This window comes from Mus caroli, chromosome 13 (genome assembly GCF_900094665.2).
Source record: "Mus caroli chromosome 13, CAROLI_EIJ_v1.1, whole genome shotgun sequence".
Classification (NCBI taxonomy): Eukaryota; Metazoa; Chordata; class Mammalia; order Rodentia; family Muridae; genus Mus; species Mus caroli.
In genome coordinates this window covers 91,691,968-91,708,217 of record NC_034582.1, presented here as the reverse complement: position 1 = coordinate 91,708,217, position 16,250 = coordinate 91,691,968, and the positions used below count along the sequence as shown (strand labels likewise).

Genomic DNA, 16,250 nt, shown 5'->3' with positions numbered 1-16,250 from the left:
AATCGGTTTTACAGTTACAGAAAGCTAGCTAGTGGCCATGATCACAAAACAGAGGCACAGTAGCAAGAACAGCTGAGAGCTCACATCTCAATTCACGAGTAGAAGGCAGGGAAAGCTAACTCAAAATGTCACCAGTCATTTGAAAATCTGCCCTTAGTGACATACTTCCTCCAGGAAAGCTATACCTCTAATCCTCCCAAAACAGCCATTCTATGAGTTTTGTCATGGGATGTAAGATACAGGTTTCTTTATTAGATAATGTAACGCATCCCAAAGTATTTAAAGTTATATATCTATATCTATCTCATACATATATATGCTATATATGTTATATATAATATTGGCAGTGATAATGAGGCCCACCGTCTTAATTGATTATGTTTTAAATACTTTTATTAGCATATATTAACTATACAAAGCAATTTGGTTTCATTCACTATGACATTTACACATACACATTGTACTTTGAAGAATCTGGTTTAATTTTTTTCATGTCCTCAAATTTTCAATGAGGCTGAATTAAAAACAATGAACAACATTATTTGGTAGATACTGGCATAATATTTACAATGTAACATGGTAACTACTTACAACATTTACCAAGATTTAAAATGAGAGAACGAGAGAGAGAGACAGAGAGGCACACAGAAAGAGACAGAGTGAGAGAAAGACAGAGTGAGAAAAACAGAGGGAGTGAGAGAGACAGAGGGAGCGCAGAAAGCTGAAACTGTGACATTTGTTGAGGAGGAAAGGAGCTTAAGCTTGGGTGGGTGTTGACAGACTCAGAGGGTAGAGGTTAGCATCATTAAGAAGAAGCCCTAGACTTTGCATTGGGACAGTAGGAAAGATGTCTTGAGGAGCCTAGGGAAGAAAGTCCAGGGCTTCTTACATGTATATTCCCAGGATTTCCTTTTAAGAAACAGAGAGGTCAGCCACACAGAAGTTGAAGTGGACTTACGACAGTTAATTTCAGTTGTCAACTCAAGTGGATTAAGAAACACCTGGGCATTAGTAGTGAGGCATATCTTTGGGTGTGTCCAAAGAGTACTAATTAAGGAGACAAAACCTGCTCTGAACACAGGGGTCATGATTCTGATGGGCAGGGGGGAAGGAGAAAGCCAGCTGAGCACCAACATTGGCCTCTTTCTGCTTCCTGATTGTGAACACAATGTGCCTAGCCACTCCATCCGTCTGTCGCCATGCCTTCCCCATCCAGAAGGACTGTATCTTCTCACACCGTGTGCCAAAGTCAATCTTCCCTCCTGTGGTTGGCTGCTTGTCAGATCGTGGGTCACAGCAATGAGCCTGGATGAGTAGGAACCTTTTTGCAAAGAAGCAGATGCTCCACAGTGTGAAGCCTGTGGAAACGTAGCTTTGTTCCCTGTTACAGGTAGATGGGCCCTCACTGGTCTGAAGCGGGAGTGGTTTAGAAACTCACAGTCTGTTCAGTTCCTCTCTGTGTCTGGGTGATTATGTCCCCAGGGTGGCAGAAGTCATACCTTTTAATGTGCTCCATCAGAACAATTATTAGTAATTCTGTTTGAGTTGTGTCACTTCAGATAATGCCCAGTACTAGCAAAGCAAACACCAAGAGATATTTATTTGGTTTTTTTATCCTTTTGTTCATTTTAATTAAACAGCCCTACCTCTGCCAGACTGTATAACCCCTTTCCACAGCCTGTTTTCTTGGCAGCTGTTAAGAAATGTGAACCTTCTAACAGGCAGAATTATTTATATATGTCATGTTGCTTCCTACCTCAAGCTGTTTGCCTTCTTCTCCATACTGAACTTTATACTGCAAAAGCGTGCGCTCTCTCTTTAACATTCTGGCAATTTTGTTATGTGCTTTCTTTAACCAAGTAAGAGTCTTCCTTACCTGCCTCCTCTTCTCCTTCCTCTTCCAGAAGTGGAGACATTCTGAGGCTAGAGGAGAGGGAACAGTGAGCTGCATGGTTCTTACTATTCTCTCTTCCATTCTAGATGGGGAATAGACTCCCCCTGCCCCCAGAGAGAATGGGAGCCTAGGACTCATCCTACCAGCTTGGGAGTTTCTAGAGGAAACAAGGTTCCTCTTCTCACTCAGTTGAATATAGTCAACAGTGCCCCAGTTTCAGAACAGTGCAGCAGACAATCTAAGGAATACCACATACACAGCTGACTCTGCGTGTAAACCTTTACCCTACTATTTTAATACCACGGCTTTAGGTATTGTCTCTCTCGGTTGTGTTTTTCTCAGAAGAAAATTGCAACCTGTACAAACATGGGACATTTTTCACCATGTTCAGATGGGGATCTGTGATGTAAAAATTCCATTTACTGTGGCTGCTGCATGTCTTGTGCTGATAGGCTGTCCTCTGCTGGCGTGTGTGTGTGTGTGTGTGTGTGTGTGTGTGTGTGTGTGTGTGTGTGCATGTGTGCAGGCATGTGTTTGTTTTGTTACCTGATCCTAACAAGTCTCTTCCTGGTTATTATTTAAAATAGGAAAAATAAGTATAGATGTTGTCAGACTTGTCCTACTGGGAATCTGTTCAGAGTGAAAGCCATGATTTTTATTTTTTATTTTTTATATTTTAATTTTTTTGTCAAAAGAAAGTATCATGGTCATAACTTCAAGTGTAAAAGAAATATAGATTCTGTCATGTCTGGTGTCCATGGGGCAGTAGGCTGAGTTTCCAGCATCTGAATAGGGAAAGCCAATAAGGATGAGACAAAGTCTATCAAACAAATGTGTTCCCACTGTGTGCAGCCAGATCTGTTTATAGTTGGGTTGGTATTTGGGCTGTTATTTCACTGTGGAAAGGAATATGTGCTATGTCACATGGCAAATGACAGAGCAACTAGGCAGGGGACTTGGTGGTGCTTTACTGTGCCAAGGACCCAGGTGTGGGTCCTCATTCATTCAAAGTCACTGATGTAGATGTAGAGCGAGCAGGACAGACCTGTGAAAATGCAATCTATTCAGGCACAGCGGGATATTGCCTCTGCTGTGTTGGGTACAATGTTCCCTCCACAAACACTCTCAACACCGAGAAGACAAAGCTGTACTTATTGCTGTCATAGTAAGCCCTGCTACAAACCCTTAGTGGCTTCAGGGGCTGGGGGTGGCAAGACAGAAATCCTCTGAGAAATTGCAGTCTGGTTTAATAAAGAGTTTTTACTGAGGGAGGAGGGTTAGTGATGGTGGGGGCAGATGATGGGTTTGGTGAGGACTTCCCTAGGAAGTTGGCAAAGATCATGAAAATTTAAAATCGTATTTAGGGCTTCTCTGTCCTGTCTGTTGGTGATTCCTGCTGAAGGGTTGATGGGTCTCTCGGAAATTTTCCACAGTAAACAATCACTGGTCCGCTTGGAGTCTCTGGCAATAGTGAGGTTATGTTAATGAAGACAGGGGAACAAAAAGATCATGGTTTTGTGGACAGCAAGCTGTGTGGGAAGCCGGCATTTTTGTCCTTAATGTCCCAGTTGTATGTGGGAGGACACAGTTTCTGTTGTGAGATTCCATGTAGGAGCTGAACAAGACAGAACTGAGAGCCGTAGGTACTCCACAGAGCAGCGCAGTCAAAGACAAAACGCCAGTTCTGAAGGGGTTTACCATTCATGTGTAATAGCGTCTCATCCGTAAATGCTTAGCAAGTGTGCCGGGTGCTGTGATGCTCAAGGGAGCCCACAGGACAGAAGGCAAGGTCCCTACCCTGCTGGGCCTTTCATTCCATTGTCCATAGTCAGTATCATTACTAATTAGACCTCCCCCCCCACACACACACACACTGTGTCCTGCTTATCACAGGAGATCTGTAGTGAGCAGCTTTTTGTGTTTAGACTGTTAGAAATGATGCCTTTAAGGTGTGACCAGGCACATGGTGTTCAAAAACCTGACATGTATATAATGTAATGGTGTGTGTGTGTGTGTGTTTAGTTTGCATCTTACTGTGCTGCCCAGGTCAGTCTCAAACTCCTGGGCACAAATAATGCTCTAGCCTCTTGCCCTGGGTGCTGGGATTCCAGGCATGTGCCATAGCCAGCTTGGGTCTAGCTTTTTTTGATGCAAAAATGATTTTATAGTTTACATATTTACAATATTGTCTATCATGAACCATCTATATCCTAGGTACTAGGCTATTACAATAGGCAAACAAGTGTATAAATACTCTACAAATTATATATGAAGTAAACATACATATACAATTGAAACTTCAATAGTCAATTACTATTAAATTCTGCAAGTACTTAATGGCTTTTTGCATTCCCAGCTACTGTTAAGAAGGAAGATCATCAAGAGTCTGTCAGCCTATGCAGCAAGAGTCAGGAAATGATCATAACACACAGCACTAGACACTGCAGAGGAACTCATCATGAGGCTGCCAAGGGTGGCTAGTCAGGGGCATCTGCAAAGGCCCAGGCCTCACTGTAACATAGCACCATGATGCCATTGGGAGTGTGATGTCTCCAGGGATCTAAATGCTAGGCAAAAGCAACATTATGAAGCTGGGGACAGATCATAGTCACAAGTGCTCTGGGCCTAAGAAACTGCCTCTGTCACAGCCTCTTATGAGGGATGAATGGTGGAAATAGAGGCTCCTTTGTGCTCTTAGCCTTGACAGCCTGTCGTGTCTGGGTGGCAGATCTTCTTCACTGATACCTTAGAAGTTGACAAATGTATTTCCAAAGGATGATCTTTCTTGAGAGATGGTGTCCTCAAGCGATGTTCCTGCATCCTTACTGACAGCGAGCAGCAAGGTGTAGCAGGGGGGACAGAGGAGCCTGTACCAGTCATGAGTGCCCTAGCTCTTGTGCCCCTTGGCTCCTCGTCCTCCAGCAAATCCCAGGACCTCTCTCCATTCGTAGAGCATGAGGTCAAGATGTGTTGCTTTTTGTTCCTTCTGGCTCTGATCTTCTTTTATACCCAGCACATCATCTCTTTAGGAAAAATGTACAAAACAAACTTTATAACTGGAGGAACTAACATCACATTTTTCTTTTCTTCAGTATCTCTACACAGAGAGTCTCTCCTGCACCTGGCTGTGAGATGGACCCTGCCTAAGCTATTCCACTTCCTCTTGTGTCTCCCTGGAGGAGTCAAGGCCTTGAAGCTACCTAATGAAGAGGCCACCACACCATTAGACTTAGCTTTGCATGGTGGACACTCCACACTGGTGGAAGACATCACAAAGTGAGTTCAGTGGCCTGACAGTGTCTCTCTTAGTCCATCTCTATATGAAGCCTGCCAAGCATTACTGGGAAATGGAGATAATGGAAGCATCAGCTAATGTTATCTTGTGCTTTTTTACTTCTCGTTTTGTATACAGTACACATGTATGTGCAGCTAGAGCATAAGCAGATTCCTTGGTTGGGAGTACTTTGTGAGAGATGGGAGACAGTGAAACAAGACTAGTCAAACAGTGACCTACACTGTCTTTCAGGTGTTATCTTCAACATTATTTCCTAAGCAAAAGTTCTGAGTTACGTCCTTTTATGACTGATTAATTTTAGTAATAATCACAATTTATAATTACACAGATAAGGCCATTTATTTTTATGGCTGTCTTCTAAATCATTTGAAAGATGGGACCGTTCTGCTTTCCTTACTGGACTATTTCTAGTTCAGTGCCAAGGTCATCATTTTCGTTGTCATAATAATAGGCAAACCCTATGGACTGGTCACTAGGGTTTAGTAAACTAATGTAAGGGAGATAATCTGTTAACTATGAAGTTGTTTGTATGGGTGATGTTCTCAACACTCCTAGTGACTGACCAGTGGATTATGCGCTCAGATGAACTGTTACTCTAAATTACGAAAGAAGGAGTCATATGTAGTGAATGCCTTGCTATCACAAGGCAAAATAAAAATTATAAATAAAGTACAATCATTGGAAATTATAACATAAAGTTTAAATATTTTTAGAATATTATTACATGGTATGTCTTAGTGGGATGACTTTTCTTATTTGGTTCATATAACACAATGTAATTAATTTAATGCAATTAATTAATGGTAATTTGATGCCTAAGTAGCCATTAGACAGAAACCAGAACATTCTCTTTCTCCTCCTCTGCCTTATTTGATCAAATAGACATTAACCAAGGGACAAGTCTCTCCAGAGGGAATTGTTCTTTCCTTTGCTTATGAACACAACCCCGTTTTCTACAAAGGATGAGGCAGAGTGTGTCCTTTGACTGAATGGCATCATCTGGTACAGTGCTATCCTGGGGGGGGGGGGGGGTTCCTTCATCTGCTGGTTGCTTTGTGCCACCTTCTGGCTCTAACCCTAGAAGATACTACATGTTTTAAAATTTACATGTTTAATAGACCCATTCATGGGTGGGATTAAAGGTAAACTCAATTCTGATCATATGATTGTAGGATATAGGATCATATGATGAACTATTCATGTTCTAAATTAATTATAGGATATAGGATCATATGATGGACTATCCGTGTTCTAAATTAATTATAGGATACAGGATCATATGGTGGACTATCCGTGTTCTAAATTAACCACAGCTGAACTACTGCCCAGGCTCATGATCCAGTCACTTCAGTGGCTTGTTGTCACAAGGACTTGTTTTCTAGAAAACTCTGGAATTAGTGCAAAGACTGCATCTTTGAGTACCACTGCTCTTTAGGGATCTCTTTTTGTCACTCCGTATGATGGAGATAGGTCAGCTCAGAGGATCCTTGATTTTAAATGGAGGTGTGTCCTGTGGACCTATTTTAGGTTGAAAATCTCCCAAATTGCGTTTACTATAAACACAGCCCAATGCATTTACTATGCCTAGCCTCCTATACATTGCTGGGTAACACGTTCCACTGTGAGAGACCAGATTTTAGCCTCACTACCAGATGATGCTTTCTGCTGCTGCCCAGCAGCTGGGGAGAGAAATATGCCATGTATATGTATCTCTCCAGCCTGGGAAAAATCAAAATTCAAAACCTGAAAGTAACATTTCTGATGGATTCATGTATCTTCTAGAGCATTGTAGCAATGACAAATTAAAAATCAAGCCACCATGAGTTACCGGCTCATTTAATTTGTTTCTGTAAAGCAAATGCTCATTAACAAGGCCAGGAGGAAGTGGTAGAACTGGTTCTCTGAAGTGAGGGATCTGGGGACAGTCTGCTGGGATATGACCACAAGACGAACATGAATACTTTCACCTGAGGCATCTTTACTGTTATTGCATGATCTTATAGACTGTGTTTATTTACTGCCATAATTCATCCATTGAGAAGGTGTATAGCTAACACAGCTGTTCTTAGCCATCCAAGACAGATGAGAAAATAAGTTGATATTCAATAATTTAGTTTGGGCATATTGTTTCATTGTTAATAACCTATATGACCTAATGAAATTTATGTACATTTTAATTTGCACGAGGACTGTTTTAGCACAGTGGCACCAGTGTGTTAGGAATATACCAGTTGTTTATCACATCCAAACCTCACCACACTCCCTGGAGATTCTGTTTTCCATTATAATCACCTAACAAACGATTGGTTGCCAGCTAATTTGTTCTCCCTCAGCTCCATTAAAGGGAGAGGCATCTTTTCTGACTAAAAGGAGAGTGAAATAGTGAGGTAAATTTCCATGCTTAAAAATCAGGACAGTTTTGTTATTTTAGGGGGACCCTTAAAACATAATTCTTTTTTTTTTAAAAACACCACTGAGTGGAAAAACAAAGATGAACTTGACCCAGATCAGTTCCCATGAGCTTGTGTAGTTGAGTGTGTAAGTGACTTTTAAGGATCGGTTTCCATTTGGTTTTGTAATTTCAGGGCAGGATGGGGGATGGGATCTGTGAAGCTGTGTGGATTTTGACTTGTGTTGTTTCAGTTTTCAGGGTAGCCATTCCCCAGGCTTCTCCCGACTGCGTCTTAACGAAGATGCCACTCTGCAGTTTGTTCATTCATCGGAAACATTGACCCTGACCGTTAACCACACAGCTGAGCATCTCTTGGAAGCAGACATCAAACTCTTCCGGAAATATTTTTGGGACAGAGCCTTTCTTGTCAAGGTTTGTATCATTATTCCAGTTCTCCATGGCACCTGTTTCTTTAGTAACTGAGGAGGCTGTGCATTGTTTTAGAATGGTGCTTGTTAGCTAACACTTTTTTTTTCCTAATGAAAACTTGAGGACATGGGTTTAGAGCCTGGGTTTGACAAGTTGAATGAAGACCAACGTAGATTTAGGCAGCACAGAATCAGTAGGCTGTACTCAGAACCAGTAGTCCATATACAAAACCAATGGTCACACACAGAACCAGTGGTCCATACACAGAGCCAGTAGTCCATAGATTTGTTTGTTTGTTTCTTTCTTTTGCATTTAGTTGGTTGGTTTTATTTTCTGAGACAAGGTCTTGCTGTGCACCCCAGGCTACCCTTGAACTTGCAACCTTTACATCTTTGTACTTGAATCGCAAGCATGTGCCTCCATACCAGGCTCCCACAAGTGAATTCTATTATTCTAATGTTGAATTTTTTTTTTTGTACTTATTCATGGTATTCTAATTCTTACCCAAAACAGTCAAGAGCATCTACTGCTGTGCTTTCTTATGACTTAGGTGATTTTAACTTCTGTCCTGTTTGTGTACAAAAATTTCCATAAAGAAATTTACCCCTTTTTGCCACGGTCATGATATGAGATTGGAATGCTACTACGGCATGCCTATCTCAGAACTAAAGCACACCATCACTCTTAGTAGTTCATAAACTCTCAACAAACATAACGAATATTTACATTTTTCATTTTTCTTAAGCAAACTTGTTTTGAATGAAACTGGTCCAGACTAGTGCCCAGTGCTCGGTGACCCTCAGACTCACTGTCTAGACCCTGTGTCCGCCTGTGTGTCAAGCATCTGCTTAGGAAGACACAGTTTTCCTTGGCTGTACAGCCTTTCAAACAGATTCAAACACCAACCCAGAGAAACAGAAACCACAGTCTATCATAGCCTTTGGCTTCTATGCTTACATTACATAATTAAACTACAAATACAACTAAAATATTTATATGTGAAGTAGATATTCTCAGCATATCCCGTGTGGAATTTTATTGAATTGGAGTGAAACTTATTCTTCAGAGTCCGATCTGACTCCCATTGAGTTGTAGGAAATTTTGTGTGAAATTTTCTGACATGTAGCATTGTATTTAGTATATACAAGTGAGGGCTTAGCTTCAATTTATTTTCATTTCTCACTTCATTTTAGTTTTTATTGAATGATACTAAAGCCTCCAGCCATTCATGTTGCTTCTCATAGAAGTACCAAATGGTGACGAGTCCCTCCCAGGCAGATGCTGGGGCACATATTCTCAAGAGGAGTCTGTCCCCAGCAATCCCAGGGATAGAGCCAGGCAGTGTGCATGGCCCCAGGAGAGCTGTGCAGAGAGCAGCGTGTCACACAGTGACTAAACTAGAAAGAATAAGACAAGCTCTGTGTGCACAAACACACCATGCATCTGTATCCTCACAGAATCCTCCAGCTGGATTTGTTGATATGGCACACACTTGAGATACTGACTTTGGGATGAATAAAATGAGATGTCATTATCATGTATTATAGGGGGCTCTACAGTAATCATAGCAAGAGAGCTGAGTGACCACTTTCTGAAGTTTTCATTTCATGAAAAAAATAGAAGCAGTTAAGAGCTAGGTGTGGTAGCTCACCTATTGTAATTGTACTGCTTGGGAAGATACGGCAGGAGGATTGCCATGAATTTGAGGTCATCCTGTGTCTTAATAAATAAGCAAACAAAAATAATCAATTACAATGAAATGACCTTTTGGTCCAAAATGCCCTTACTTTATTTATCCTTCTTGCCTTGAGGATGTGGCTGGGTGGTAAACAGGGAGACCAGAAGGTCAGCATCCCTTTTGACATCAAAAGTCATTCACTCCAACTGACTTGACAAATGATTCTGTGTGTTCTTAAATTTAAAATTGGCCATGCTATAACATACATGATTATGTCATAAGTATAAACAAGAGGTGGACTATTATTTTAAAAAACATTATTTTTACTTTCTGTGTATGCATGTTTTGCCTGTGTGTATGTGTGTGTGTGTGTACTGTATATGTGCCTGGTACCCACAGAATCAGAAGGCAGTATTGGATTTCCTGGAGCTAGACTTCCGGGTCGTTCTGAGTTGCCAGGTGGTTTCTGGGAACTGAGCTCTAGTCATCTGCAGTAGCAGCAAGTAGTAGCTTTTAACCACTGAGTTATGTTTCTAGCCCCAAGGAAACAAATCTTATCTGCAATGTCTGTACTACACTTAGATAACTGTGGACAATAAGAATTAATGAGATTATGTATAGATTGTGCATACAGTGTATTCATGCTAAACTGGGAGTGCTGACTTATAACCCTGTAACTCCAGTACTCCAGGGGCGAAGACAGGAAGATTACATGTTTTAGGCCAGCATGGGCTACATACATAATCAGATCCTGTTTCATATCACAAGAAGGAGAGAGAGGGAGGAGGGAGAGGGAAGAAAAAGAACTCACGCTTTATTGGCTCTGTACTGAAATCTGTTTTTGTGTGACCATGGTCTGAGCAGCTTCCCTCTGCACATGGAAACACAGCCACACCCTGTCCCCTCAAGGAGACATGTTCATTCTAGGTGGTCTGGGCATGTCTCAGTCACCTACAGCTCTCTCGAAGTTAATCATGAAGCCTTGTCACGTCCTGAGCTTGTCTCTCAGCACCTTCAGAAGCCACACTTGGTCAGAGCTGTTACTGTTTCATATTTTCACTCAGTCATAGAGTTGATGATGATAATACCATGACAATGTGTAATAAAGACTTGTCTTAGATACTGTTCTATTGCTGGAAAGAGACAACATGACCAAGGCAACTTATGAAAGAAAGCATTTAATTGGGGGCTTGCTTATAGTTTCGGAGAGTGAGCCCATGGCCATCATTGTGGGGAGCATAGCTCTGGAACAGTAGCTAAGAGCTTACATCTGATTCACAAGCATGAGGCAGAGCGAGTGAGAGAAAGAGACAGAATGGGGAGGACAGAGAGATGGAGACAGAGACAGAGTCAGAGAAACAGAGAGACATAGAGACACAAGGTCAGAGAAAGAGACAGACTGAACCTGGCTATCTAAGGTATGTCACTGGAGATGACATTCCAACAAGGTCACACCTCCTAATCCTTCCCAAACAGTTCTACAACTAGGGACCAAGATTTCAAACATATGAACATATGGGGTGATTCTCATTCAAACCACTACAATATTAAAAGTCAAATTGTTGCTAAGTATCCAAACTATAGTCACAAATGTTCAGAAATTTGTGTTGTCAAAGTGGCTCTGCAGGTAACAGCACTGAATGCTGCCAAGCCTGATGACTTAGCTCCATCCCCAGGACACACACAGTAGAAGAATCACCTCCTGCAGTTTGTTCTCTGTTCCACACACATCGGAGCACACACACGCCCCACACATAACACACACACATACACAAACAAGCAAACAAACATAACTTAGTGAAGAATTTAAAAAGTACTTCTTTATATGTATGTGTGTGTATATAAATCTAATTATATGCATATTTGTTTAATTTGTTGCATATGTTGGGACTTGAACTCAGAGCCTTTTATATATGCAGCCTGATCTGCCATAGGCAAGAACTTGCCTATACATTTAATGTTTTAAAAACTACCTCCTTTTCACAAGGCCTCTTTGTATTTATTAGTATACTGGTAAATTTGGGTCTAGATCCTCGATATAATGAACACATCAAGTAGGAAATTTAAGTTTTAAAATTTGTAATCCAAAATATACACCAAAATAAAAGCTTGGCTTTTTATATATCTCATTTATAAGAAAAAAAGTTAAGTGTTTTGCTTTATGTTTAACCAGAAACTAGTGTTGTCTGATACCCTTTTCTCACACAGGCTTGGTAACTCTCTTCAGTGAAAGACAGGGGTTCAAGGTCAAGGCTGTCCCTGGGTCAGCATGTGGCAGATGGTTACCTTGGGTCTTGATCTTGTATGGTGACCCCTCCTCTATATCCACTCCTCATGCTAGGTGCCCCCTTGTTCCAGTTTGCTTTCTGATGCTGTGGTAAATACCACAACTAAAATCAACTTGGGAAGAACTGGTTTATTTGGCTAACACTTCCACATCTCAGCCTATTGTTAGGGAACATCAGGACAAGAACTCAAGGCAACATCTTGGAGGCAGGAACTATGGAGAAATGCTGCTAACTAGCTGGCTCACTGGCTTGCTCTCCACTTTCTCTCTTTCTTGAAAAATAATAGATGTTTATATTATTTGTTTGTTTCATGTGTATGAATGTTTCAAGTGCGTTTGGGCATATCTACTATGGGCATGCCTGATACCTGCAAAGGTCAGATGAGGTCATTAGAGTCTTTGGAACTGGAGTTATGGGTGATTGTGCATGCAGGTTCTGGGAACTGAACCCAGGTCCTCATAACTGATGAGCCATCTAACCTGATTCAGTTAGCTTCTTTATATAGCCCAACCTACCTGCCTAGGGATGGTGTTGCCCACTGTGGGCTGGGCCTTCCCATATCAATCATCAATCAGGAGTCTCTTGTAGACATGGCCATAGGCCAATCTGATTAAGACAATTCTTCAACTAAGATGCCCTCTTCCCAGGTGACTCTAGGCTGCATCAAGTTAATAATAAAATTTAACTAAGTCACACTTCCTTAATAGTACCCACTGTAGACTTGGCCTAGTCCTTTCCTAATATGTGGAGCCCAGAAGAGGGAAAAAATGCTTCTTATAGAGGGCACTGACAGGGGTAACCCAGAGTGGGTGCCTAGACACACAGTGCCCACTGCCCCTTTGTAGTGTTGTATATTATATTAGATACATATTCTGAGATAGTCAGTAAATGAGGCATTCTGTACTGGCTGGTTTTGTGTGCCAACTTGACATAGCTGGAGTTATTACAGAAATAGGAGTCTCACTTGAAGAAATGCTTCCAAGACATCCAGTTGTAAGGCATTTTCTCAACCAGTGATCAAGGGCAGGAGGGCCCATTGTGAGTGGTGCCATCCTTGGGCTGGTAGTCCTGGGTTCTATAAGAAAGCAAGCTGAGCAAACCAGGAGAAGCAAGCCAGTAAGGAACATCCCTCCATTGCCTCTGCATCAGCTCCTGCTTCCTGACCTGCTTGAGTTCCAGTTCTGACTTCCTTTGGTGATGAACAGCAATGTGGGAAGTGTAAGCTGAATAAACCCTTTCCTCCCCAACTTGCTTCTTGGTCATGATGTTTGTGCAGGAATAGAAACCCTGACTAAGACACATTCCTTTACTGGCCTAATAGTATGCATGGCAGGATTCAGCAACTATGTTGTGTGACTTTTCTACCCAAGGAGGCTGAAGGTTTATTGTAGAACCTAGGCTGATACCATTTTTAGCTATTTAACTGTTTAACACATTAACATATAATTCTATATTTCTTCATATTTTTATGGGCCGAGGGAATCTCAAAGGGAAATCATTATGATCATAAGAGGGAAGCTTTTTGCTGTGGCCTTAAGATGGCTCAGCAACTTGGATCTAGACAGGGACAGCCTGTGCTGGCCTGCATACTTTTTCAACCTACAGTCACTTTGGACATGCCTTGACTGTGGTCCTGCCTCCTCATCTGGTCCTCTCATATTATGTGTGTATGATGTGAGATATAGAATACTCTAGAAGGGCAGGTGCACACACACTCAGCTCTCTCTTTTTGTCTCAAGATCCTGTCTGCGTTGGTTCAGACGTGGCACTTCTGAGAAACTTGAGATTATAAACTGCAGGATAAAGTGAGGGTTTGTGGCAGGGTTTTGCCCCTGACCAGCTCCTTCTGTCCTCCTGGGACACTGGATGTGAGTTCTTCTCTCGGGCCTTATCTCCCCTCCCCACCAACCCCACATGCTTCCTTGCCATCTCCCCAGCTCTAAGATCTGTGATGCTTTTGCCTTTCTTCTACATACCTGGAGCCCAAAATGGTTTTCAACAATTTTCTCCACTTTATCTTGTAGGCTCTTGAGCAAGAAGCCAAGCCCGAGAGAGCAACCATGCCCTCTGGAGCTGCAGTAACTGAAGAAGGTATGCCTACTCCTGGCCCATGTAGGGAACCCAGAAAAGGTAGGGTTACTAACCAGTCTGTTGTGTGCAACAAAGAACATAGCAGGAAATAAATGGTGTAGAGGTGAGATCTGGGGTTGTGGGGTATACACACAGTGCCTGATTTTGTTTGGTTCTTACTCAGCCAGCATTTACATGATAGCATTTGCTAGCCCTGGACCAGGTCCTTGTGGTCCTTGTTTAAGCACAGCTTTTACTGGTCTCTCCCAAATGTCCCTGGTTTCCTCCTTCCAAAGTTAGCTTTGTTCGTGCTTGGAGACAAGCCTCTGCTCAGGCAAGCTTTGTAGAACTCCTCCCCTGGGCTTGGATAGTGGGTCTTCAGGAGGATGCTTCCAAAGGCACGAAAGTGTCTTTGTTGTCTCGAGGAGTGGACAGGACTGCTATCGTTTAGAGATGAGGTGTGATGTGCCAGGGGAGTTGGCCAGAGTTCTGAATGATCCTGAAAACCTTGGTCCTACCGAGCTTGAATGCAGTTCTGCCAATGGTAGGGGTTCCCACTGAGAGGTGTTCTTTATAATACAATATTATTATTCTACTCCGCACGAGGCATGAGGAGTCACTCATCCATGCCTTTCCAGAGCTCTTGGCTTGCCAGCAGGAACGCCGCCGTTTGCTCCTAATCTACTCAGCATGGCTGGGAGTGTTTTTCAGCAGGGGAGGCGTGTTATAAAAGTCTTACTGTAGTTCACACATTTTTTCCCTATACAAATAATTCCAATAGTAAGTCGAATACTAAACATGATTTTAATTGTAGGAAGCATTCTTACTTAGCTTTTTGCATATTATTGTGCTCCTCGTGTGAAATAGAGTTAAATGCAGAATTCCCTCTAAGTTCAGGCTCTACACCAATCCAATCATCATGTACACAGAGAACCACTGGGTTCTTTGTTTTTGTAGTATTGGGGCAGGGTGCAGAGTAGGGAGATCAGTCCTTCTTGGCCGAGGCCTTCCTCATGGCTGCTAGCACATACTTCAGCTCCTACTACTTCCTCTTGGTGTGGATGTGCGTGCCCACCTTCTCCTTGATGAACGTGAGCATGCTTCTCCTTAGACACCTTGAGTAGCAGCTCCATAGTGCACTGATAAGCCCATACGCCTCAAGTCTCCTTCCAAACTGATGTGCTTGGTGAGGTGTCTGCCTCAGCTTGCTGGTGTTCTTCATCCACATGTGGCCCTTGTTGAGGCACAGGGCCATGAAGTAATGCAGGGCCATGGCTGTTGCTTTCTGGTGACACAGGCAAACACTGTTAATGTTGATGTACAAATGATCTTATTATCAGTTTCCCATTGCTACATATTTTAGCTAGGGTATTATATTGACATCTTTATTTTGAAATTATATGTAGATATAAATAAATATTCATTATGTCTGTGGGCTAGAATTAATTATATATTTGATTTTGGGATGATGGTGGGACTTCATGGAGTATCAGAGAATGGGATGGGATGCCAGTCTGATGGGGCTGAGATGCTGGAGTCAGGAACAGTCGTGGCCAAATCCTTATTTCTCTGCCACGAGTGTTAACAGCTGGTTAGTGCTTTGATTCTGCATTTAATTAGCAGCACAGGGTAGTCGCATTCCAAGTATTTGACAGCTAGTGTAAAATCAGGTCCTTTGCCTCTGTGTTGGCTGAAAAGAAGCCTTGGAGAACGAGCATTTATGAAGAGTCACTGGGGTCTGTGTATCATCCACACACACTACACCTGCTCCTGGGTTAAGCCTGAGCAACTAGGCTTCCTGTCCCTGCTGCTTCCTGGGGCTGGAGTGGGAGCAGGAATTACCTTGGCTGTGTTCTGTGACCACTGTTGCTCTGCCTGCCCAAGGAGGTAGTCTATGTAATGTTATGTTTTTCTCTTTGAAGATATTTGTAAGAAACGTCTTTCTGGTCTTGTGTCAGGAATGCTGGCTTCCCCTAAGCACTTGGCCCGTTCTTTACTGCTGTAACTGTAGCTGATCAGGTTTCTTACTTGGCTGGTAGACATATTTGGAGGAAGGTTTCTGACCTGCCGGTTCTGAGTGCTCACTACATTTTTATATCACCTCTATTTCTTACGATCCACCCCTTTTAAAAGTCAACTTCTGAAGTTTTATAGGGATTATCTCACCTCATGCGTCTTTCTTCACTTATTGTTCACCTTCAAAA

At 42.2% G+C, this 16,250-nt stretch overlaps 1 protein-coding gene across 2 annotated transcripts in view; it reads left to right on the top strand.

The window, feature by feature from the left end:
* Arhgef28 (Rho guanine nucleotide exchange factor 28) overlaps window positions 1–16,250 on the top strand; it is a 297,229-nt gene that overhangs the window by 135,444 nt on the left and 145,535 nt on the right. For both annotated transcript variants that reach the window (XM_029468326.1, XM_021180313.2), the window contains exons 5-7: window positions 4,987–5,170; window positions 7,833–8,013; window positions 14,001–14,067. In XM_029468326.1, the coding sequence (XP_029324186.1) occupies window positions 4,987–5,170; window positions 7,833–8,013; window positions 14,001–14,067 (432 nt within the window). The remainder of the gene's footprint in view (window positions 1–4,986; window positions 5,171–7,832; window positions 8,014–14,000; window positions 14,068–16,250) is intronic.